Source organism: Oncorhynchus keta, chromosome 17, assembly GCF_023373465.1.
Source record: "Oncorhynchus keta strain PuntledgeMale-10-30-2019 chromosome 17, Oket_V2, whole genome shotgun sequence".
Classification (NCBI taxonomy): domain Eukaryota; kingdom Metazoa; phylum Chordata; class Actinopteri; order Salmoniformes; family Salmonidae; genus Oncorhynchus; species Oncorhynchus keta.
The window spans coordinates 10,150,376-10,176,328 of record NC_068437.1 but is presented as its reverse complement, the minus strand read 5'-3'; the positions used below and the strand labels follow the sequence as shown (position 1 = coordinate 10,176,328).

The window sequence follows — 25,953 nt, the reverse complement described above, 5'->3', positions numbered from 1 at the left end:
TGTTTCTGCTTGGAGAAGAACGAGCGGTTTAATCCTCTGAATTGCTGCAGAGGCATGAGCACGTCACCACTGTGTGTACAGTAAACTGTATATAAAGAAAGATGACAATCTGTTCACCTTGGCTTGTAGAATCTTTGGAAAACACAAAACATAGGACAGAAAGGAATACACAAATGCAGAGAAATCCACAACAAAATAGTGTATTTCAAGGATACAAGTTCCATGTCCCCCCCCATAAATATATTGCATTTTGTACACCTTTATCTATCGGAACCAAAACACACACGATTACTTTATACATCACGCCAAGTTGTGATTCTACATTATAATGACTGAACAGCATTGTACATCTATAGGGGTTGTAAACTAAATAAAAGGCAAACAAAGGATGAATTCCATAGGGATAAATAGTGGAAGTTATGTCATGACCTTAGTTCTCTCTGCAAGGCTCCTAGTCCAGCAGCTCTTCTCTCATCTACCCAATGATATCACAGTAACTTGGTCCATTTTTACACATGGAATAGAATACAGACAAGCGCAAATAAAAAGACAGAGCCCGGGATTCAATCAAAGGCGCATTGTCGACAAACGCACTGCACTGATCAACATAACCCCAAAATTCCCTGACACATGTAGAGATCACATTCAGAAGTCAGGTCAAGTGCAAATTACCTTCAAAAAGGGAAGTACGTTTGTCTACAATGCGCCTTGGACTGAATCTCGACCAGAGTATTTAAGCCAACTTAGTCTATGCTCTACATCTCAGGAACCACACCAGAATAAAGTGTCATTGACATTGTACCATTGAACATTGGCTACTAAGGCAAACCAACTGAATGACTGAAATAGCACAGTGGACCCTTGCCTCACAGTGGCTGTGATTAAGGACTTTAGTCAGTGCACTCGGCTTGTAAGAATCAACTACTTAGAAAAGGTCAGAAATATTCCTATACTCACAACTCAAGTTACAATATATAAACATCTATGTATTTGAGTCTCAGAAGTAGAGTGCTGTGTAGTGCAAGCCAACCAGTGAGAATATCAGAGGCTCTTCCACCAAGAATACAGTACAGGACAAGGGAACTTGTCATTAATGTGTTCTGGGTAGGATTGGGTGCTTCCTCAGAATGTCAGATATTTACAGAGTGTGGTCCTTGAACACTATGTCTGCGTATTGAAAATAGTAATGAAGTAATTTAAACCATTGCCATCCTTTCTTGGTTTGAAATATTTTTATTTTTTATGTTTGAGGCACAATGTGAAGACAAAATATATTCTCACTAGGGCCAGATTGGAGTTTTTCCTCAGACGATGACCTGACCAGGAAAGTATTGCCTATTAGCCTAGAACTAGAGGCCTCAATTATTAAAAAGAGCTAAAGAAGCTTAACATAGAAATAAAATGTCTGTTCTAGGATTTCTCTGCTTAACAAAAGCCTTCAGAGTTTCAACCTCCCAGAGCTCCTATTTGACAACATCACGACAACAGTACACACACTCGGAACAAACAGCTAGGAGAGTCGGGACCAAGTAGCAACCCAAGTGAGAAGGAGTGCTGGCTGGGACTTTGCACACAGAAGCTAAATCTCCTCTCTAGTCTTTTCCATGGACAGAACGGAGCAGTAAATAAGCCAGTGTGAGCAGGTGCAGGATACACTGTGTATCCACGTTTAGAGGAGCAATCCATTCGACTGACTGGAGTCCATGGGTAAAGGCTTTCAATGAATGTCATTCGCAGCTGAATGCTGTGTTTCTCTAAGCAAAGCTATAGTCAGAACAAAGTCAGGCGAGCTACTGTGCCCATAGATCATCCCCGTCCCCCTTTTGAAGAGAAGAATACAGGTTTCGGCCTTCTCCGGTGGGCGTATTTGTGTCCTTATAAACTAGGAGTCCCTTTAAAAAATAAAAAAAAAAGTGTGAGTGACAGATAAGTGACTCTTGATTGACAGGATGTTAGGGGACTAGGACAGAGGAATACTGGATGTGCGTATATTAATAATAACAATAACGTGTGTGTGTACGCCTGTAAATGTAGGTAGAGTGTGAAACCTTTCCTTTTGTCTCATGGCATCCCAGTTTTATCCCTGGCAGTGTGTGTCCATACAAAATACATGAGCATGTGTGCGGTAAGCTTTACCGTCGGCCTGTGGACAGAGTCCACGACGTGTCCTCAGGCAGGGCGGTCTGTGTCTTTCCCACCGACATATTGCGTTGGCATAGCCCACGATAACCTTGTCCATCCAGGTGAGGGGCTGGGGAAACAGCACAGCCCCCTCGAAGAAGCCCAGGTGACCCCCGTGGAGTGTCAGGGCGAAGATCACATTCGGCTTCTTTTCTGACGGGTGTGGAGAAAGATACGGTGATGCTAACAGTTAGCATGTGGTGGTGTCGTTGCGTAAACAATGGTGGATGCTGATACTACTGGCCTATTACTCGGTAAGATGCCACCAAAGTGGTATTGGGGTGCAGAGAAGTATTTCTGTCTGTAGTATAAAGCCCCTTTGTGGGTAAAAACTCATTCTGATTGGCTGGGCCTGGCTCCCCAGTGGGTGAACCTAGGCCCACCCGTGGCTGCGCCCCTGTCATGTCATGTCATGTCAAATCCATAGATTAGGGCCTAATGAATTTCAATTGACTGATTTCCTTAAATGAACTAACTCAGTAAAAAGAAAAATGAAATTGTTGCATGTTGTGTTCAGTATAGATTAGGTCATTGCACTCTTACTCGAAACACAGTAAACACGATGCAAAACCTCTCAAATGGTAGATGTAACAGTGCAACTCGATGAGGTAATGAATTAGATATTGCCAATGTACTGACGATTCATTGGTTTAGTTTTGTGTAAGCTCGCAGGTAGCCCTTTCTGGCAGAGCCTCGAGTTTCCTCACAGACATGTGACTCCTAGGCCTAATTTCCTTTCCATTTCTGCCACCCAACACTCTCAGCCCTGACTCGCTCTGTCTTTATTTCCCTCTCGTAACTTTTAGTCACTGCAAACTGAACGCGAGAGGCGCTCAGATACAAATCAAAAAACGTGTACGGGACAGAATATTCTAAAAACGGGCAGCACAGGTTAGTGGTGAGGTGGTAGCAGCTGACCTGCGATTAGCTCTCCATATGGAGGAAGCACACGCGCACCGAAAACACACGGGCCAGTTTTAAAAAAAGGCAGCTCATCAGCGCCTGAGAGGGAGCAGAGAGGCACACAGCAGAGAGAAGCTGGTCCCGGCCGTGCAGCCCAGCGCTGGCTGCTGAAAGGGCCCAGGCAGACTGAGGGTGGCTGGATGGCTTTCTGACTGACCTCCAGATACAGACAGACAGCGCTAATGGGATTAAGTGCTGGCCTTTGAGGCCAGAGAGACGACAAACTGGAGTAACACTGACTGAACCCATCTATCTTTATTAGAGAGCATGACTCACCCTTAAAGAAATCAGGTTGTGTGCGACTACATATGGTACATGAGGCTACTTCCATATCCGCGTGTATGCAGTTGTCCAATACAATAGGTTTGTTTGCACTCTAGTAGCCTTTGGTGGTGAGGATAGCCTGTATACCCTTTATGGGACACCGCCACAACACAGTCCCCTATGGAACATGCAGGCAAGGCGTAGAGTTACAGGGCTCGCCAACCCCGCTCCTGGAGTGCTGCCCTCCTGTAGGTTTTCAATTCAACCCCAGTTGTAAACAGCCTGATTCAGGTTATTTAATTATTAGAATAAGGTGTGCTAGATTAGGGTTGGAGTGAAAACCTACAGGACCGTAGCCCTTCAGCCACATGGTTGGAACGCCCTGGTCTCAGGGGGAAGTAGATGCCAGCACCTTTCTCCCACAAGCCTTGTGGCTGTTGATTTACTCACTAAATGGGGGTCGGGCCAGTGACTCCCGGCCACTGAGGCAAAGAAATGCTTAAATGCGGGCGACACATGGCGCACGTGTGGAAAACAAACACACGCTGTAAATAATACCACAGCACAGGGGATCGCATGGCCATGAAAAATTCAAAAAGACAGTCTGGGCAGGGAGACGCTGCAGAAAGATAGCGAGAATAATTTATCAAAACTTAGCGGTCAAAACTTTAAAAAAAGAGTGTGTCCAGCAGAGAAAGGAAGAAGCGGCCAAGTTGATGTGACCCCGGTGTTGATTGAATAATTAATTGCGCTACTACTAATGACATTGTACAACGTCACAATGACCAGTTTAAAAGGATTTTGCATGAAGCTAAATGTAATCAAATAAGAATGTTCAGTACACATTTCTTTGAGGTGATTTGGCCATAAATTGTGAACTTGGTGAGCGTGGCCCATTTACTCCCATCAATTTGTTTTGGAAGATATCCTGTCCTGGCTACTAAAACTGCTGTCACTCACTATGAATAAATAATTGGTATTAATGAATCAACAAAATGTGATGAGTACTCAATTAGTTACAACTCTTACTGAATAGAGTGAATACCTGCGAGTGTGCGTGGGATGGTCAGAAGTGACCGATGGACCAGAGGGTCATCTGAGGAGTTGACCAGCAGTAGAGGCACATTGATCTGAAATACGATTGTCATCATCACCCTCATTCATCATCATCATTAAGTTTGAAAACCACTTTGTAATCACTCTGGGCTAGGTTTCTCAAATCCTTAGTAGCTAAAATAGTCAAAAGACAAATCTCCACAACCCAGACCGACAACCACATTAGTGGAACAATTATAAAATCAATATCTGACTTCAATCTTTGAGCAAAATGTGTTCAATGAAGCACTTTGTGTGTCTATAGGAGACTTGAGTCTGGGTCGTCAAGAGCAATAATGTACTACTTCAGCTACGAAGGCTCTGGGAGACTCCGGTCTGGTCCGTGTTCACTCACATTGTGAATGTAGTGTACGCAGCTTTCCTTCTCGTAGTACTCTTTCAGCGTGTCGTGACCATGGAACTTTCTGTGAAACATATGAACAAAAAAACAGGCTTCAGGTTATAGCAACAAGGCCACAATTACTAAAGACAAGATTATTTCAAGATGGCCACCAGAGTCAGAAAGCCGGCCGTCACCTCATGATATTGTCATCGATCTGCATGAGGGAGGTAGCTGTGTACAGTCGGCTCAGGTCTGCGTCCTCCATCTTGCTCGAGGTCATTCCAAACAAACTCCCCCTGTCAATCAGAAACAGCGTACAGGTGGTACACAATGTATGACGTAAAATAAATTCCTGCAAAAAACAATTCAGTATCAGAAATATCCCTTAAGAAAAAAATATTGCAGTATGCTGAAAATACTGCGTCCAAATGTTTTTTTTTACTGCAGTAATTTTGCAGTGCGACTGCAGTTACAGTGCAGTATATACTGCAGTTCAACTTGAGTTATTCTGCAATTAAGGTGTCCAAAATACCAGTCGACTGCAGTTACTGCACTTCTACTGCAGCTTCAAAACTGCTAGATTCTTTTGTAACGGGTGTTAACAGACAATGCCAATAAAGCCAGACTAAGTGCCAAATAAACATTTTTTTTTGTGGTTTAATATATCTCGAAATGTATAGATGAAAGATGAAATTTGCCACTTGGGTCACTTCAAAGTGATACAAATGAAGGTTTTACGAATTATAAGTCCAGCAGCTTTATTTACAAATTGCAGGTCAGATTTCTCCAGGTAATTTTGGCACATAGGTCTATTGATAATTTACCCTGTGCACAGTCTAACGGTTCCTCTGATCCATCCACAACAGCAGCAAATCAACACATACAGCATCTAGCTATATCCCGCTCAATACAAAATGACACTCATTATAAATGAAGAGTTGAGGGACGGAATAAACGTGTAATTTATGGACAGTACGTTATTTCTAATGAGGGACACCTGGAGAAAATCTAACTTCTGAAGTGGGCAAAAGACAGCCATTATAATATGAGCACTGTATGAATCTCTTATTTGCGGTCCGCGAAAGAAACAGTCTAAGCACAGGGAAGGAGGGTTCTACTAAGCTATATGGAATTGTTAAAAAATATATATATTTAAAAAATCATACCACGGATCATTTAGTATATTTAATTAATGAATTAATAACATTTTAAAAAGACCCCTTGAGGTATATATATATTTTTTTAAATGTAAAAACATTATTTGTTGGGGGAAAAAAATGTTGGGGCCATATCGCTATTAGCCGAAACAAACACGTTGAATAACAGATTCACTACACGAAACAGATAAAATCAATTCAAAAGGCACTGTTGAATGACTGTATAGCCTAATAAGGCACCTTTCGTTTCATCATTATTTTAAATGTCATTTTATACAGTTTAAATGTGCAATTGTACAGTTTAAATTATTTACATTGTAGAAAGATAGTGAAGATATCAAAACTATGAAATAACATATGGAATCATGTAGTAAGCCCCCCCCCCACCCCCCCCAAAAAAGTGTTAAACAAATCTAAATATATTTTATATTTGAGATTCTTCAAGAGTAGCCACCCTTTGCCCTGATGAAAGCTTTGCACACTCTTGGCATTCTCTCAACCAGCTTCACTTTGAATGCTTTTCCAGTCTTGATGGAGTTCCCACATATGCTAAGCACTTGTTGGCCGCTTATCCTTCACTCGGCTGTCTGACTCATCCCAAACCATCTCAGTTGTTGAGGTCGGGTGATTGTGGAGGCCACGTCATCTGATGCAGCACTCCATCACTCTCCTTCTTGGTAAAATAGCCCTTACACAGCCTGGAGGTGTGTTGGGTCATTGTCCTGTTGAAAAACCAATGATAGTCCCACTAAGCGCAAACCAGATGGGATGGCTTATCGCTGCAGAATGCTGTGGTAGCCATGCTGGTTAAATGTGCCTTGAATTCTAAATAAAACAAGCAAGTCACCAGCAAAGCACCGCCACACCACTTCTTCCATGCTTTACATTGGGAAATACTTATGTGGAGATCATCTGCTCACCCACACCGCGTCTCACAAAGACACGGCGGTTGAAACCAAACATCTCCAATTTGGACTCCAGACCAAAGGACAAATTTCCACCATTCTAAATGTCAATTGCTCGTGTCTCTTTTTTAAAATTTTATTGGTGTCCCTTTAGTGGTTCCTTTGCAGGAATTCGACCATGAAGGCCTGATTCATAGTCTCCTCTGAACAGTTGATGTTGAGATGTGTCTGTTACTTGAACTCTGTGAAGCATGTTTTGGGGCTGCAATTTCTGAGGCTGGTAACTCTAATGAACTGCAGCAGAGGCAACTCTGGTCTTCGTTTCCTGTGGCGGTCTTCATGAGAGCCAAATTCATCATAGCGCTTGATGGTTTTTGTGACTGCACTTCCAAAGTTCTTGAAAATGTTCCATATTGAATGACCTTCATGTCATTAAAAGTAATGATGGACTGTTGTTTCTCTTTGTTTATTTGAGCCGTTCTTGCCATAATATGGACTTGGTCTATACCACCCCTACCTTGTCACAACACAACTGATTGGCTCAAAGTAATTGAGGAAAGAAATTCCACCAATTAATTTTTAACAAGGTACACCTGTTAATTGAAATGCATTCCAGGTGACTACTTCATGAAGCTGGTTGACAGAATGCCAAGAGTGTGCAAAGCTGTCATCAAGGCAAAGAGTGGCTATTTGAAGAATCTCAAATATAACATATATTTTGATTTGTTGAACACATTTTTTGGTTACTGCATGATTCCATATGTATTACTTCATAGTTGTATTGTCTTCACTATTATTCTACAATGTAGAAAATAGTAAAAAATAATAAAGAAAAGCCCTTGAATGAGTTGGTGTTCTAAATCCTTTGACCGGTAGTGTGAATTAGAATGACATTTTATTGCTGTAATGTTCATTGCAGACTCCACTTGTAAATTGTCATTTTTATACAGTAGGGAAGCCTGCATACTTGTTATAGGCTACAAGCAAACAAGAACACCAGCTGTCTGATACTGATGGATGGCTGGCCCAGCGGCCGCTTGAGAACTATTATTATTATTATGATGATGATGATGATGATGGACGTCTTATCTGGGTTTGTTTTGTCGTCCAGACAGTTTGATATTTTGTAATCACAAATGACGTCAATTAGTCTGGCTTGATGCATGTAGCTCGTAAATGAACCATTACGGCAATTTATTTAGGACTTCTGTCTAGGTCTTATTTCAAAGACTGAACATTGCATAGGGACTATGACAATAGTGATATGTGTACTAACTACTGAGACGTGTGTTTTAGCAGTTGTATGTACCGGTGGGAGAGGATTATCTTCTTCATGTTGTCTGCCATGAGAAAGTTATAGAGCCTCCGACACTGGTCCCACTGTAGGAACGTCTTCTGGGCCCTAGATTAACACACACACACACACACACACACACACACACACACACACACACACACACACACACACACACACACACACACACACACACACACACACACACACACACACACACACACACACACACACACACACACACACACACACACACACACACGAGAGAGACAGTCAATAACGTCACCAAGTCAATACCACACAATGAGTGGTTCTTTTATTGTGCATGTATTTCTACAGTGCCTTCAAAAAGTATTCATACCCCTCGACTTATTCCACATTTGTTGTATTACAGCCTGCAATTCTGGCACTAACAGGCTCTTGAACAGCTTCTATCCCCAAACAATAATACTGATAAATAACTACATGGACTGAGTTAACCTGAGTATCCTCGTTGAACTTTTTATTTTTGCACTGCCTCTATGCAATCACAGGGCCCTACACACACACATTTATACTGACTACACACACAACCTGCTGCTACTCTGTTTAGCTTATATCCTGATGCCTAGTCACCTTACCCCTATACATACACACACAAAAGCATGTGGACACCCTTTCAAAATAGTGGATTTGGCTACTTCAGACACACCCGTTGCTGACAGGTGTATAAAGTATAAAACTGTAAAGTTTGGTGGAGGAGGAATAATGGTCTGGGGCTGTCTTTCATGGTTCGGACTTGGCCCTTAGTTCCAGTGAAATCTTAACGCTACAGCATACAATGACATTCTAGACGATTCTGTGCTTCCAACTTTGTAGCATCAGTTTGGGGAAGGCCCTTTCCTGTTTCAGCATGACAATACTGTGCAAAAAAACGAGGTCCGTATAGAAATGTTTTGTCGAGATCAGTGTGGAATAACTTGACTGGCCTGCACAGAGCCCTGCCTTCAACCCCATCGAACACGTTTGGGATGAATTGGAACGCCAACTGCGAGCCAGGCCTAATCGCCCAACATCAGTGGCCGACCTCACTAATTTTTGTGGCTGAATGGAAGCAAGTCCCCGCAGCCATGTTCCAACATCTAGTGGAAAGATTTCCCAGAAGAGTTGATTGAGGCTGTTATTTGATGTGTATGTGTCCACATACTTTTGGTCATGTAGGGTATTTATTGGTTGACTGATCAGGGCAGAGCAAAGTGCATCCTGTCTGTTTAATGAACAAAATAAACTATTGATTAGATTTGCATGGCACAACCAATTAGGCTTCATAGATCAGTAGCATAATTTACAAAATACTTGCTATTCCATTCTTTTGAAAATACACTTTATTAGTCAATGAACTAATAATAGACATATTTGCGATTGCGTATATTCAATGGATTCATTAAAATAGATGCCCCAACCACATCTACACAGCCCTACTACCATGTACTCGGTGCTGGCATGTGCCCGGGAGGTATAAAAGGCTTATGCCGGGCCTGTTTGAAAGATGCCTATTTTTTTTTATGTTGTTAACAGGCAACATACAGTAAATCCTATGTGAAACATGTGTTAGCGGTGTAAGCACTTTGGTAGCACTTAATACGTGGGTGTGGTTTGTATAAACGGGTAACGGGCATATGTGATGGCAGGTTTTTAATAGCCCGAGTCTACTTACTTTAGACTATTTGCAGAGTGCACGTGAACAGTGTCGGTGTCTAAAAGTGAACGGGGAAACAAGGCGAATTGAGGTCTATGAGAGACAATAGCAGTCAGAGGCACTGAGGTGGAGTCACACGCGCATTTGTGTGTGTGTGTGTGTGTGTGTGTGTGTGTGTGTGTGTGTGTGTGTGTGTGTGTGTGTGTGTGTGTGGTGCTCTGCGCGAGATTAAAAGGAGATGAGGACAAACACAAAAGCTACACGGGGTAAAGTGGTGGCCATGGCCTACCTATGGGTATGAACAAAGAGAGGCCAGACTGGCTGCCTGCCCCTTCCACAAATCCTCACGGGCGTGGATCTAGACACACGCATGTCCGCATGTAGCCGAATCACAGTATCAATGACGTTCTACTTGACAGTGTAGTGGGTGCCGTTTGTATAATGCTTTATTTTGATTCCACGTACCGGAGTGCGCTGTATCCCTGGCAGACACTGACGCAGCACAGCACTCTCTCCTGGTTGATCCTGTTCTCCCCAAGGAACTTACACACAATGTTCCCCCCTAGGCTGAAGCCCACCACGATGAGCAGTGTCTGGGGGAAGGCCTGCTTGATGGAACCCACCATGGCTGCAAACTCCCATGTACAACCTGGAAAAGGAATCACAGAAATGTGCATTTTGCTTTTCAACCAAATGCACTGAGATGCACAAACAAATCCCAAGGGATTGAAACCCAGGGTTGGCCACGGTGTAGTGCCCCTGGATAGATTTAGGGGCAAGGGCACAACGGCAGAAGATAGCATCTAGGATACAGATGCCAGCAACCCTCCGGTTACTGGCGCACTCCCCACCAGATTTTCCAGAAGTACTAGGGATTCAAACCGGCAACCCTCCAATTGCTGACCTGCCTTTCAAACCTCCAGGCTACCTGCCACACCCAGTAACAGTTAGAAAGACAGTGCAAGTTACAGGTAAATGCAATACATTTATTAATTAACCAACTTTTCTACATCAAGCTTTTACTTGGAATACTCCATACAGTGGGGCAAAAAAGTATTTAGTCAGCCACCAATTGTGCAAGTTCTCCCACTTAAAAAGATGAGAGAGGCCTGTCATTTTCATCATAGGTACACTTCAACTATGACAGAGGAAATGAGAAGAAAAAAAATCCAGATAATCACATTGTAGGATTTTTTATGAATAGCGTGTCCCAGATGCTAATATTTGCATATTATTATTAGTATTGGATAGAACACACTGAAGTTTCTAAAACTGTTTGAATGATGTCTGTGAGTATAACAGAACTCATATGGCAGGCGAAAACCTGAGAAAAATCCAACCAGGAAGTGGTACATCTGAGGTTTGTAGTTTTTCAAAAGCTTGGCCTACCGAATACACAGTGTCTATTGAGTCAAGGTGCACTTCCTACGGCTTCCACTAGATGTCAACCATCTTTAGAAACTTAAATGAGGATTCTACTATAAAGGAGGGACTCATGAGACCTCCGAGTCAGTGGTCTGGCATAGTGCCTTGGTCTCAGGGCACTCCCGACAGAGTTACCTCTCATTCCAGAGCTTTTCTTCAGACATAGGAATTTTCCGGTTGGAACATTATTGATGTTTTATGTTAAAAACATCCTAACGATTGATTCCATACATCGTTTGACATGTTTCTAAAGGACTGTAACGGAACTTTGAGTTTTTGTCTGGACGAAGTGCTTAGGCCTCATGAAGATTAATTAGTGGGCTGAACACACTAACAACAAGTGGCTATTTGGACATAAATGATGGACTTTATGGAACAAATCAGTCATTTATTGTCGAACTGGGATTCCTGGGAGTGCCTTCTGATGAAGATCATCAAAGCTACGTGAATATTTATGGTGTTATTTCTAACTTCTGTTGACTCCAAAATGGCAGATATTTCTCTGGCTGTTTTGGGCTGTGAGTGCCGTTCTCAGATGATGCTTTTTCCGCAATTCTTTTTAAAAAATCTGACACAGCGGTTGCATTAAGGAGAAGTCTCTTTAATTCTGTGAATAGCACATCTTTTATCAATGTTTATTATGAGTATTTCTGCAAAATCACCAGATGTTTTGGAATCAAAACACTACTGCACGTAACGTGGATATGTAAACAGATTTTTGAATATAAATATGCACATTATCGAACAAAACATACATGTATTGTGTAACATGATGTCCTATGAGTGTCATCTGATGAAGATCATCAAAGTTTAGTGATTAATTTTATCTATATTTCAGCTTTTTGTGACTCCTATCTTTGGCTGGAAAAATGTCTGTCTTTTTGACTTGGCTATGACCTAACATAATCATATGTTGTGCTTTCGCTGTAAAGCATTTAAAAAAAAAAAAAATCGGACACGATGGGTAGATTAACCTCTTGCAATGAGCAAACCCGTATCCGGGAGCGTAATCATAGCCTCAAACACATTAGCATAACCCAGCGGACATAAATACGAAAAAAATAATAATAATAATTAAAAAAAATTGCAAATGAAATGAAATAAATATATTCAAACACAAGCTTAGCCTTTTGTTAACAACACTCATCTCAGATTTTCAAAATACGAGTTACAGCCAACACTAGACAAGCCTTTGTGGAAGTTTATCATGGCATAACGCTATGCTAGGCTCTGCTGGCAGCAGGCAACATTTGCATGAAAATAAGAAAAGCAACCAAATTAAATAATTTACCTTTGAAGAACTTCAGATGCTTTCACTCAGGAGACTCCCAGTTAGATAGAAAATGTTCCTTTTTTCCAAAAAGATTATTTTTGTAGGCGAAAAAGCTCCCGTTTCTTCATCATGCTTGGCTGAGAAATTGACAGGAAAATTCTGCAACTATAACGCCTAACTTTTTTCAAAATTTGCTCCATAATATCGACAGAAACACAGCAAACGTTGTTTAGGATCCATCCTCAAGGTGTTTTTAACATATATATTCGATAATATATCCGTCGAGGCAATTGGTTTCCCATAAGAAACGATTGGAAAAATGGCTACCTCAGTATTTTACGCAAGATTTTCTGCGGGAGACACCATGCTATATATGGTCCGTTACAGCCATTCTTCAATGGAAATGCCTACAAAGACGTCACAATGCTGTAGACACCTTGGGGAATACGTGGAAAACGTAAGCTCATTCACAGCCATATAAGGAGTCATTGGCATGAGGCGGTTTCAAAAAATGCAGCACTTCCTGGTTGGATTTTTATCTGGGTTTCGCCTGTAACATCAGTTCTGTGGCACTCACAGACAATATCTTTGCAATTTTTGAAACGTCAGAGTGTTTTCTTTCCAAAGCTGTCAATTACATGCATAGTCGAGCATCTTTTCATGACAAAACATCTTGTTTAAAACGGGAACGTTTTTCATCCAAAAAATGTAATAGCGCCCCCTAATGCATAATTAACTAGATGTTTATCTTTCATTTGCTGTATTGGACTTGTTCATGTGTGAAAGTTACACATTTCAAAAAAACATATTTCTGAATTTTGCGCACTGCCTTTTCAGCGGAATGTTGTCGAAGGGGTTCCGCTAGCAGAACGCCTGCACTACAAAGGTTATGGACACATTCTATTTTACAATAGTTATATTTTGTTTATTTTTAGTCTTGGTTCTTCCTCTACCCCTCCCATCTATTTCTGATGTCCATCCAGTTTGATTTCTGTTTGCCATATATTTGGAACTGTGCTGTTTCACAAAAGTTCTGAACACACACACACACACACACACACATACACACATACATATATACATATATATATATTTCTTTTACAGACACAGCATATTTTACATTCGTTATCAGTCCCACCCTTCAGCTCCATTCAACTCCACCCATCTATCTCTTAACAATATCCATATTGGACTTCTATTTGACATATATTTTTCAACTGTGCTGTTCTGAAACTTTCTATTCTCATTGTTTCTACAGATTGTAAATTAAATCATTATTAGATTTTTGATCGATTGACTATGACTTTTCAAATCACCCAGTAGTACTATCTGCAGAGTTGGCTCCAGGTAATTGTTGCAATTCTTCAGCCATTTCTGGACCTGTGACCCTAAACAAGCTACATATGGACAGTTGTATTATTAAAAAGGACAACAATATGCGTACTTAACAGAGCCCTGGCCCTGTCGGTCTTACCGTAGGTGAACATGCGTGGCGACGTGAGCTCGATGTTGGGCAGGGACCCCAGATGGTTGAGAACAGCACACCTGTACCCCTGCCTCTGGGAGTGATTCACAAAGGTACGGATGTAGTGCTTCTCACTGTGGTTACCAATCCCTGGGCAGATCACCATGGTGATGTCATCTGTGGAGTAAAAACACAGTAAACACACAGGTGATAAAGAGGAGTCCGTGGGTAGGTGGTGGTAGGGCAAATTGAAGGCCGAAAAGCACGCTATTCTATGTGCAACAGGGGTCTTTAGTGCACACAAATGTTCATTAGTGCACACAGTGGAACACGCTTTAAAACATTTTGCAACAGGAAATTAAAATTTGCATTGGACCAGTTCCGGTAGTCCTTCCCTGTTTCAGTCATTTTCTTCTGTGTGGTGTCTAATGAACAAGACCAAGGAGTAGGGTTAGGCAGTATCCAGACTTTCAAACTGCTCTGTACCATATCGGGTATTAGTGCACAAAAGGGGCGCAATTTCTTTCCAAATGATATATTTTTCAACGCACAACACGTTTAGGCAGCAGGGGCCTCTTCTAACCGCCGCTTAGAATTTCACAACATTCCCACATGCGCAATTTCTGAAAAGTCGGCGCAGGTACAACAACATTAAGATTTATAAACTTGGCGCACGCATGTTTCCCCAGTTATAAATCAGACCCGTAGTAAAACTGTGCAAGCGTGAACGAGCATTAAAACTTTGCCTGGACAAACGACCTTCATTAAACTTACGATGACAAATGACACCCTTTTACTTGCTGTAGAATTTGGAACTATTGGCATTCAAAATGTAGTTTATCAATAGCTTGTGTTTCTATGTCCTGCCTTGGTATAGGCTCCGAGATTAAATAGGCAATGATGTGGCACTCCTATCGCACACCAATACCGAAGCCTACCCATACCGTCAAATATTTTACACAAGCTGCCAGTCTATCTACTGAGTTGGCAGAATGCTTTAAATCTTTGGCATTAATTTATGCTGCATCTGGCAAAGGACTGTCAGTTCTGAAAGAGAAAACAATGGCAAATTATTGTGGACCTGGCAGCACAACAACATTGACTTTTCCTACAACCCATGGGGCGGTGCACAATTGGCTGAGTGTCGTCCGGGTTAGGCCGGATTTATAATATACAGTCGAATTTAACATATCTCCATTTGCACAAAATACTTGCCAGCTTACAATACAATATTTCAACCACTAGCAGAGATGTGTGTACACATGGCCTTAAATTTGCGAGGAGGTGAGCACATTCATCAAGTTCGATTTTTGTGAATGCCAACTTTTGCGTGAAAATTGGCGCACACACATTTGGGTGGGTATATCGTGTACTTACACAATTTATAAAATGAGGCCCCAAGAATCTTGATCCGGGAGGGGATTGATGGCCTCTGCAGTAACCAAGAAGCTTGATCTTGCAGGCTAGCCACTTAGTTGACAAACCAAATGCATGGCTGAAGCGATTAATACTATTTGAAAAGTCATACCGTCTATATTTCAAAATATCCCAGTATACCATCCAAGCCTACCAGGGAGTCACTACACAGATAAAGGGTGTGTGCTACTCTTTCCTCAGGGCTACCATCATGCTAATGGTCTCAAACCCAATTAGATACCCTAGGGCATGTGCCCAAAAGGTCAAAACAGTACGAGAGGATTTTTAATAAATAAAATAAAAGTGTTCCCTTGACATACATTACTCAAGATAAGGAAACAGTAGACACCAACCAAAGCCAATTCCATTCGATGAATTACCTAAATAAATGCACACTAGTCGCAGACCTGTTGCATTAAACCTCATTTTGAAGTTCCACTACACTGAGGACTTGAAGGGATGCGGACAGTATTGAGCACAGCTGTTTTTGTAAGCCTAACCAATAGGCTGAGTCATGCCCATATCACAGATACAGTACATGGCATGCGGTACATGACCAGACCTGGGTTCAAATACTATTTGAAATCATTTAAAATACTTCAGCTGGGCTTGATTGAGCTCATCTGGCATAATTGAACCAACACAATAATTGCAAAAGTGCAAAGCCCACCCATCTACAAGTCACCTTTAGAATAGATAGGATCACGTTTAAGGCTAGGATTGGTTTAGCCCCTACTTACAACTTACATTGCCAGAGGAGATCAGGCTTGCAGATTCAGTGCCTCTTTAAATCCCCCCTGAAAACCCACTTATGCACTTGATGCGAAGCACTTTGTTAACCTGTTATTGAAAAGAGCTCTATAAATAAAGTTATTAATATTCAAGCAAACACTAGAAGTATTTCAAAGATTTCAAATAAACTCATAAAAAAAAGAAACGTCCTCTCACTGTCAACTGCATTTATTTTCAGCAAACTTAACATGTGTAAATATTTGTATGAACATAACAAATTTCAACAACTGAGACATAAACTGAACAAGTTCCACAGACATGTGACTAACAGAAATTGAATAATGTGTCCCTGAAAAAGGGAGGGTGTAACAGTATCTGGTGTGGCCACCAGCTGCATAGAGTACCGCAGTGCATCTCCTCTTCATTGACTGCACCAGTTCTTGCTGTGAGATGTTACCCCCAGGCTCGTTGCTGGCCATGGCAGAACACTGACATTCCTGTCTTGCAGGAAATCATGCACAGAACAAGCAGTATGGCTGGTGGCATTGTCATGCTGGAGGGTCATGTCAGGATGAGCCTGCAGGAAGGGTATCACATGAGGGAGGAGGATGTCTTTCCTGTAACGCAGAGATTGCCTGCAATGACAACAAGCTCAGTCCGATGATGCTGTGACACACCGCCCCAGACCATGACGGACCATCCACCTCCAAATCGATCCCGCTCCAGAGTACAGGCCTCAGTGTAACGCTCACTCGACGATAAATGCGAATCCCGGTGAGACAAAACTGCGACTCGTCAGTGAAGAGCACTTTTTGCCAGCGACGGTGGGTTTGTGCCCATAGGCGACGTTGTTGCTGGTCCTCACCAGCCATCAGTCCAGCCTCTCTCAGCCTATTGCGGACAGTCTGAGCACTGATGGAGGGATTGTGCGTTCCTGGTGTAACTCGGGCAGTTGTTGTTGCCATCCTGTACCTGTACCACAGGTGTGATGTTCAGATGTGCAGGGTTGTTATACGTGGTCTGCCGTCACGTCTCCCTGTAGCTGTCTTAGGTGTCTCACAGTACGGACATTGCAATTTATTGCCCTGGCCAAATCTGCAGTCCTCATGCCACCTTGCAGCATGCCTAAGGCACATTCATGCAGGTTTTTTAATTTGACCTTTATTTAACTAGGCAAGTCAGTTAAGAACAAATTCTTATTTTCAATGACGGCCGAGGAACAGTGGGTTAACTGCCTGTTCAGGGGCAGAACGACAGCTCTATAAAGCATGTTACCTTGTCAGCTTGGGGATTTGAACATGAAACCTTTCGGTTACTAGTCCAACGCTCTAACCACTAGGCTACCCTGCCGCCCCAGATGAGCAGGGACCCTGGGCATCCTTCTTTGGATGTTTTTCCAGAGTCAGTAGAAAGGCCTCTTTAGTGTCCTAGGTTGTCATAACTGTGACCTTAATTGCCTACCGTCTGTAAAATGTTAGTGTCTTAAAGACCGTTCCACAGGTGCATGTTCATTAATTGTTTATGCTTCATTGAACAAGCATTACGATTTATCTTTGAAAGACAAGAGTCCTGAAAAATGTTAGTACTTGAACCCAGGTCTGTACATGACGTGGTACAGTACAAGGCACTGAATATCTCGGAGTAGGGTGAAGCTGCCCCAGCCGAGACACTGATCTTGGGTCATTTTTGCATTTCCTCACTAAAGGTTAAGGTTAGGATTGTTGCAGGGGAAGCTGAGCCTAGTTCTGCACCTAGGGGAATATTTACTCTGGAGCGAATATCTTACCTCCAGTGCGGTGGTCCCCCAGCGACTCGAAGAGGTCAAAGGTGGCAGTGGCCCCATCCTGCATGAGGAGGTACTTGCGCTCCCCACAGGGGTTTGGGGAGCAGACACGCCCCATCTTCCCATACAGAGCAGTCTGGAGGTGTCCACTCTTCCCCCACAGCAGTGGTGGTTCGTACCTGTGTGAATACACAAACGGGCAAGAGTGGATGTGTGAGAGCCAAAGTGATGTAAGAGCAGTAATGTCAGTGCCTTGTGGAACATTTTGTGTTGTGAGCATGGTATGAAATCCCAGTGTGAACTGGTACATTCCACACACACACACACACACACACACACACACACACACACACACACACACACACACACACACACACACACACACACACACACACACACACACACACACACACACACACACACACACACAAACAAACAAAATCTAGCATGACGTTAACATGTATAAACATCTCATTTGTGGGCCTCCCAAGTAGTGCAGTGGTCTAAGGCACTGCATCACAGTGCTAGCTGTGCCACTAGAGATTCTGGGGTCGAGTCAAGGCTTTGTCGCAGCTGGCTGCGACCGGGAGACCCATGGGGCGGCGCACAATTGTCCCAGTGTCGTCCGGGTTAGGGAAGGGTTTGGCCGGCAGGGATGTCCTTGTCCCATCGCGCACTAGCAACTCCTGTGGTGGGCCAGGCAAAGTGCACGCTGACACGGTCACCAGGTGTATGACGTTTCCTCCGACACATTGGTGTGGCTGGCTTCCGGGTTAAGTGGACATTGTGTCAAGAAGCAGTGCGGCTTGGTTGGGTTGTGTTTCGGGGGTAGCACGGCTCTCGACCTTCGCCTCTCCCGAGTCTGTACGGAAGTTGCAGCGATGAAACAATTGAATAACACGAAATTATAGGAAGAAAAAGAGGTATAACAACAACAAAAAATGATCTAATTTGCAAGTAACTCAAAGAAACACAACCGTTTTAAGTAACCTCCTTTCCCCACTCTGTGACCAGGCTTTGGCCTGTAGGATCAATTATATATCACTGGTAGCAAGACATTAACATCTTCATGTCTCATGGAAGCCATTTACATTTTACAGCAAATATGCCTCAATGAAAAACAGCTCCTTGAGTTAGAGAGTTTATCTTAAAAAAAATGTTCACTTCATCCAAGTAAAGACAGTGTAATTTAGCCATGCTAAGTCTGCAGTGTGGTCCATAGTGTAGATGTTATGTAATTGCGAAGTGGCTGTAAAATAATACAGTGTTAATAAGACACCTCCTATAACCACACACAGGGCATCTCGATTGGCTGGACAGCCGTTGACTGATGCAGGGAGTGTTGAGAACCGGTCTAACAGGGAGGTACGGTGAGAAGGGCACGATCACGACTGGGTTGAAAGTGATCACGACTCAGGGGGAAAGGAAAGATTAAGGATGTTTATGAAAGTGGGATAGTATGTCCTGTAGCTACAGTACATGTGGGTTTATGAGTATGAGCTTGTGACTGTCTGTGTATGTGTGGCATGTACCAGTCTGCTCTGGAATTTGTATATATTGATACCATAGTCACAACAACATAACATGTTCCAGGAAGCACTGCATGGCATGACTGCTATTTCGCTCACAAGTGTGTGTGCTTGCTCTCAAGTAGGCATGTGTGTGCTCCGGTGCATGGGAACAGTGGACACGGTTTGCGGCCCAAATGGCACCCCATTTCCTATATAGTTTATTACTTTTGACCAGGGCTCTATAGGTGATAGTGGCTGTGTCCCAAATGGCACCCCATTTCCTATATAGTTTATTACTTTTGACCAGGGCTCTATAGGTGATAGTGGCTGTGTCCCAAATGGCACCCCATTTCCTATATAGTTTATTACTTTTGACCAGGGCTCTATAGGTGATCGTGGCTGTGTCCCAAATGGCACATTTCCTATATAGTTCATTACTTTTGACCAGGGCTCTATAGGTGATCGTGGCTGTGTCCCAAATGGCACATTTCCTATATAGTTCATTACTTTTGACCAGGGCTCTATAGGTGATGGTGGCTGTGTCCCAAATGGCACCCCATTTCCTATATAGTTCATTACTTTTGACCAGGGCTCTATAGGTGATCGTGAATGTGTCCCAAATGACATCCTATCTGCTGGGTAGGTATCAGTACTCACTCTTTGGTCAGGATGGGGCAGGACTTGAGCAGATAGTGGTTGAGGGGCGTGTCCCGATAGGTGATGTCAGGCGGAGCCGTGGGACTCTTCAGATTCAGACAGCGCACCAGGAAATAGAGCACCGTTGCTATGGCAGCCAGCTTCATGCCATCAAATATGGCTGGCATCTCGGGGGCAATGGTGTGGACATCGCCTGGCTCCACGAGTGCACTCATGGTTGACAGAGAGGACCTATGTCTAGGCACAATTAACATATGATCACAACAGCAACACATGGCACACAGGTGCAGAGGGTATATAAAGAGTCACATGCAGTCGTAGCATTGATACATCATGTAAATTAGAGCATGATAAGAATAATGAGATCAAATATGACCACAATAAGACTGGCTCCACGAGTGCACTCATGGTGCACTCGGCAATAAGACTGATTTGAAGTCCACAAACAGCAGAAAGAAACGAAGTCGGTTAGACAGTGTCAAAAAAAATTGCCCACCTTGTTCAATAACTAATGATACTCAGTCACCCCCTGGACATGCATTTCAGAATCTGGCATTGCTGGAAAAGAGGAACAAAAAGTCACCCAAATAGCTAACTGTCAGCATATTGTTGAATGCAAAAGTCTAATCTGTTTGACTTTACGTAGATACAAATTACATCATATACATCATTGTACGAATTCCAATCATTCGGACGTTATTATTTAGCAGTGAAGTCTGCCAGTTAATGTTTGTGTTAGAGTTTAATTTGCGCAAGACAACTCATTCTACGCTTACAATCTGGTCTAGAATAGAATACATAAATGTTACCCACTTTTGATACAGTGAAACACGCAGAAAAAGTAGACTGCCCTCTGTCAGCCGACAACCCTCATTTCAGCACACACGCAGTAGCAATTGTTTCTGTAAAAAAAAGCCAGCAAGTCAGCTGGTTGGCAACCATGCACAACGTACCATTTTTTTTTTACCTCAAATATATTTTCGCGGTCTACTCGAGCTTTCGTCCGAATCAGTGTCCTTACATGCATGTATGTTTACAAGCTGTGTTGCTCTCTGTGCACAGCTGCTCCGTGTAGTCACGGACTGTTTACTACAGTGGAACAGAGTTGAAACACGCGAGCACCTAGCAACTGCAGCCCGACTTCCTACTGCAGAAGAGGTGATTTACATATACCTATTTTTTATTGGAGCTCAGTTACCGCTACGTCACATGTTGGGTAATTTTCGGTGCCCAGTTTTGGGCCACGGCGAAGTCGGCTCAAAACAAAAACAAAGGGGTGTGAGAACGTGGAGTAATATTCCGTGTTTTACTAGCTCAGCGCGTTTTCTGCCTTACCAATGAAACTTGTTTGAACATATATTTTATGGGAAAGAGCTGTATGCTTCTGAACGATACGCAATGCTGCCTTGTTAACAATATGACCGAGCTGCGCAGATTCCTGTTTGTTTTGAGAAGGGCACTCACCGTTTTCACGTCACGGGCTAATGCGCTGTGCACTTATAGAACAAAATGTTTCGCGCATAGCATGATACCTATGGTATTCACCATCTACGTATAAAAATGTAGTAATTGATAAGCATACATAAAAAAGTATTTTGTTACGCCCAGTTGGATTATTATTTTATTATGTTTTATTGTAGCCCCCTTCAATGTTTTCCATGTTGTCAATACTTCTTGAGAAATATTTGTAGTGTTGCAAATCATGATTTTACAATGTATATATTAATAACCATTTTAATCTTTCATTTTGCGCTACTTGTGTACAGCACTTACAATTTCGCAATAACTGTCACAAGCTCCTTAGTGCCGCAGCAGTCTAAGGCACTGCATCACAGTGCTAGAGGTGTCACTACAGACCCTGGTTCAATTCCAGGCTGTATCACAGCTGGCCGTTATTCGGAGTCCAATAGGGCGGTGCACAATTGACCTGGCATCATTGGGGTTTGGTCGGGGTAGGCATTCATTGTAAGAATGTTCTAAACTGACTTAAATATAGGTTAAATAAAAATACTATTTAAGCGATAATACCAGAGAAGTGGGTGTTTGGAGGATATATTGGCATGGGTGTTGTTTTGTAGAACTGTGTCAATATGTCCTCCAAATACCGGCTTCGAGGATATTATCACTTTTATACAAGGGGCTACCAACATATTCCAATAATGATGGACATATTTTCATAAACAAGGTTATTTTGATGAATGTATTCATACCATTTAATTCTTCCATGAGATACAGTGCATTCGGAAAGTATTCAGACCCCTTGACTTTTTCCACATTTTGTTACATTATTCTAAAATGGATAAAAACATTTTTCCTCGTCAATCTACACACAATACCCCATAATGACAAAGCAAAACATGTTTTTTTAGACATTTTTGCAAATGTATATAAAAAAAACGGATATTTACATAAGTATTCAGACCCTTTACTAAGTACTTTCTTGAAGCACCTTTGGCAGCTATTACAGTCTTCTTGGGTATGACACTACACGCTTGGCACACCTGTATTTGGGGAGTTCCTCCCATTCTTCTCTGCAGATCCTCCCAAGCTCTGTCAGGTTGGATGGGGAGCATTGTTGTACAGCTATGTTCGGGTCTCTCCAGAGATGTTCGATCGGGTTCAAGTCCGGGCTCTAGCTGGGCCACTCAAGGACATACAGAGAAATGTCCCAAAGCCACTCCTGCATTGTCTTTGCTGTGTGCTTAGAGTCGTTATCCTATTGGAAGGTGAGCCTTCACCGCAGCTATGAAGCAGGTTTTCATCAATGATCTCTCTCTACTTTGCGCTGTTCACCATTCCCTCAATCCTGACTAGTTTCGCAGTCCCTTCCACTGAAAAACATCCCCACTGCATGATGCTGCCACCACCATGCTTCACTGTAGGGATGGTGCCATGTTTCCTCCAGACGTGACTCTTGGCATTCAGGCTAAAGAGTTCAATCTTGGTTTCGTCAGACCAGAGAACCTTGTTTCTCAGGGTCAGAATCCTTTATGTGCCTTTTGGCAAACTCCATGTTGGCTGTCATGTGCCATTTCCTGAGGAGTGGCTTCCGTCTGATCACTCGACCATAAAGGCCTGATTGGTGGAGTGCTGCAGAGATGTTTGTCCTTCTAGATGGTTCTCCCATCGCAGCAGAGGAACTCTGGAGCTCTGTCAGAGTGACCATCGGGTTCTTAGTCACCTCCCTGACCAAGGCCCTTCTCCCTCGATTGCTCAGTTTGGCCAGGCAGCCAGCTCTAGGAAGAGTCTTGGTGGTTCCAAACTTCTTCCATTTAATAATCATGGAGGCCACTGTGTTCTTGGGGACCTTCAATGCTGCAGAAATGTTTTGGTGCCGTTCTCCAGATCTGTACCTTAACAAAATCCTGTCAGACAATTCCTTCAACCTCATGGCTTGGTTTTTGCTCTGACATGCACTGTCAACTGTGGGACCTTATACAGACAGGTGTGTGCCTTTCCAAATCATGTCCAATCAATTTAATTTACCACAGGTGGACTCCAATCAAGTTGTAGAAACATCTTAAGGATGATCAATGGAAACAGGAAGCACATGAGCTCATTTTTGAGTCTCATAGCAAAGGGTCTAAATAAATACTGTACCAGTCAAACATTTGGACACACCTACTCATTCAAGGGGTTTTCTTTATTTTTACTTGTGTCTTGTTAAAGTTCATTTGTGGCATTTTTTTTTACAACACAATCAGTTGTGTTGTAACAAGGTAGGGGTGGTATACAGAAGATAACCCTATTTGGTAAAAGATCAAGTCCATATTATGGCAAGAACATGTCAAATAAGCAAAGACAAACGTACACCATTACTTTAAGACATGAAGGTCATTCAATATGGAACATTTCAAGAACTTTGAAAGTTTCTTAAAGTGCAGTTGCAAAAACCATCAAGCGCTATGATGAAACTGGCTCTCATGAGGACTGCCACAGGAAAGGAAGACCCTGAGTTACCTTTGCTGCAGAGGATAGGTTCATTAGATTTACCAGCCTCAGAAATTTCAGCCCAAATAAATGCTTCTCCGAATTCAAGTAGCAGACACATCTCAACATTGACTGTTCAGAGAAGACTGCATAAATCATGCCACCATGGTTGAATTGTTGCAAAGAAACCACTACTAAAGGACCCCAATAATAATAAGAGACTTGCTTTGGCCAGAAACACGAACAATGGATATTAGACCAGTGGAAATCTGTCCTTTGGTCTGATGAGTCCAAATCTGAGTTTTTTGGTTCTGACCATCATGTCTTTGTGAGTTGCAGAGTAGGTTAATGGATGATCTCCGCATGTGTGGTTCCCACGTGAAGCATGGAGGAGGAAGTGTTATGGTGCTTTGCTGCTGACCTTGTCTGTGATTTATTTAGAATTCAAGACACACTTAGCCAGCATGGGTACCACTGCATTCTGCAGCGATGCGCCATCCCATCTGGTTTGCATCATTTGTTTTTCAACAGGACAATGACCCAAAACACCAAGGCTGCGTAAGGGCTATTTGACCAAGAGGGAGAGTGATGGAGTGCTGCATCAGATGACCTGGCCTCCACAATCACCCCACCTCAACCCAATTGAGAGGGTTTGGGATGAGTTGGACTACAGAGTGAAGGAAAAGCAGCCATCAAGTGCTAAGCATATGTGGGAACTCCTTCAAGACTGTTGGAAAAGTATTCCAGGTGAAGCCGGTTGAGAGAATATCAAGCATGTGCAAAGCTCTCATCAAGGCAAAGGGTGGCTACTTTAAAGAATCTAATATATGTTTAACACTTTTTTGGTTACTGCATGTTTCCATATGTGTTATTTCATAGTTTGATGTCTTCACTATTATTCTACAATGTAGAAAATAGTCAAAATAAAGAAAAACACTTGAATGAGTAGATGTGCCCAAACTTTTGACTGGTACTGTATGTAAATAAGGTATTTCAGTTCTTTTTTTTAATACATTTGCAAAAACAATTAAAAACCTGTTGTAACTTTGTCATTATTGGGTACTGTGTGTAGATTGATGCGGAGGAAAAGTAAGGTAATCAATTTTAGAGTAATTCTGTAATGTAACAAAATGTGGAAAAAGTCAAGGGGTTGGGATACTTTCTGAATGCACTGTATATTCCCGACACAAATCTAAGGTTGTTACCCAAGCCGGCTGGTCGTTGGTTCTTTCGGTTCGGTTGCCAGAGACGTGACCCAGCCCCTTAGTCTTTTTTTTCTGTTCCCAGTCGTTCGTTCTAAAAGTTCCATTCCATACTGGCTGGCAACGTTCTTATCCCTTGCTTGCTACTGTAGCTAGCCAATTACGGCTAATTTACAGTCACGTCAAACAGTGCAGCCAGAATAACAGCAAAGTAGCTGCATTTGCATTTGTTTAAACTGGGTTCTAGTGACATTTATTTGCACTCATCCATAACGCTAATGATGCGTGATTTCGCATGGCATTGAAAATGTGCTCTCTCGTCATCTAGTCAACAACACAGCTAACACAATCACTTCAAACGGAAGCTGGAAGGACTGCAAACTATCTGCATCTCGTTTCGTTTGACCTGTTTTCTATTGACATTTATTTTTGTATATTTGCATAAAAATCATGCCAGTTGATTCATGATTTCGACTGGCTGAGAAAAGCTGTCTGCAGCTAGGTTTATACAAATCAACGCTGTTGAAAACCAAATGTTAGTCAAAAAGAAATGGGCGATAATGTCTACATGCTTCATATAGTGGAGATCAAGTTTATACATTGTCTGCTGGGCTGATGAGACAGTTGATTGCGCAATGAGACGCGACAGAGTAAATATGTATTTTAATGTCATAGATTT

At 42.4% G+C, this 25,953-nt stretch overlaps 1 protein-coding gene across 6 annotated transcripts; it reads right to left on the bottom strand.

Annotated features, from left to right (window-relative positions):
• Window positions 1-184: 184 nt before the first annotated feature.
• On the bottom strand, window positions 185-25,392 carry LOC118396395 (monoacylglycerol lipase ABHD2-like). 6 transcript variants are annotated; one of them, XM_052465431.1, is made up of 13 exons: window positions 25,278-25,392; window positions 20,956-21,044; window positions 20,639-20,700; window positions 20,143-20,379; window positions 17,978-18,153; window positions 14,053-14,220; window positions 10,346-10,529; window positions 8,218-8,310; window positions 5,041-5,142; window positions 4,859-4,928; window positions 4,454-4,538; window positions 2,137-2,334; window positions 185-1,892 (listed from the first exon to the last, which is right to left on the bottom strand). In XM_052465431.1, exons 4-13 carry the CDS (start codon window positions 20,355-20,357, stop codon window positions 1,876-1,878), a joined length of 1,308 nt encoding a protein of 435 aa, XP_052321391.1. In that variant the 5' UTR covers window positions 20,358-20,379; window positions 20,639-20,700; window positions 20,956-21,044; window positions 25,278-25,392; the 3' UTR covers window positions 185-1,875. The 6 variants fall into 6 exon arrangements, with proteins under 6 accessions (XP_052321391.1, XP_052321392.1, XP_052321389.1 ...); XM_052465432.1 differs by lacking the exon at window positions 25,278-25,392 and adding an exon at window positions 21,316-21,334; XM_052465429.1 differs by lacking the exon at window positions 25,278-25,392 and adding an exon at window positions 21,110-21,283.
• Window positions 25,393-25,953: the final 561 nt, after the last annotated feature.

Excerpts from the sequence above, each read along its gene's own strand:
- LOC118396395 (XM_052465431.1), bottom strand. The coding sequence starts at position 20,357 with ATGAGTGCACTCGTGGAGCCAGGCGATGTCCACACCATTGCCCCCGAG. Across the intron at positions 5,143-8,217 it reads AAGATAATCCTCTCCCACCG|GGGGAGTTTGTTTGGAATGA; the intron begins GTACATACAACT and ends TCTGATTGACAG. Across the intron at positions 4,929-5,040 it reads ATCGATGACAATATCATGAG|AAAGTTCCATGGTCACGACA; the intron begins GTGACGGCCGGC and ends TATGTTTCACAG.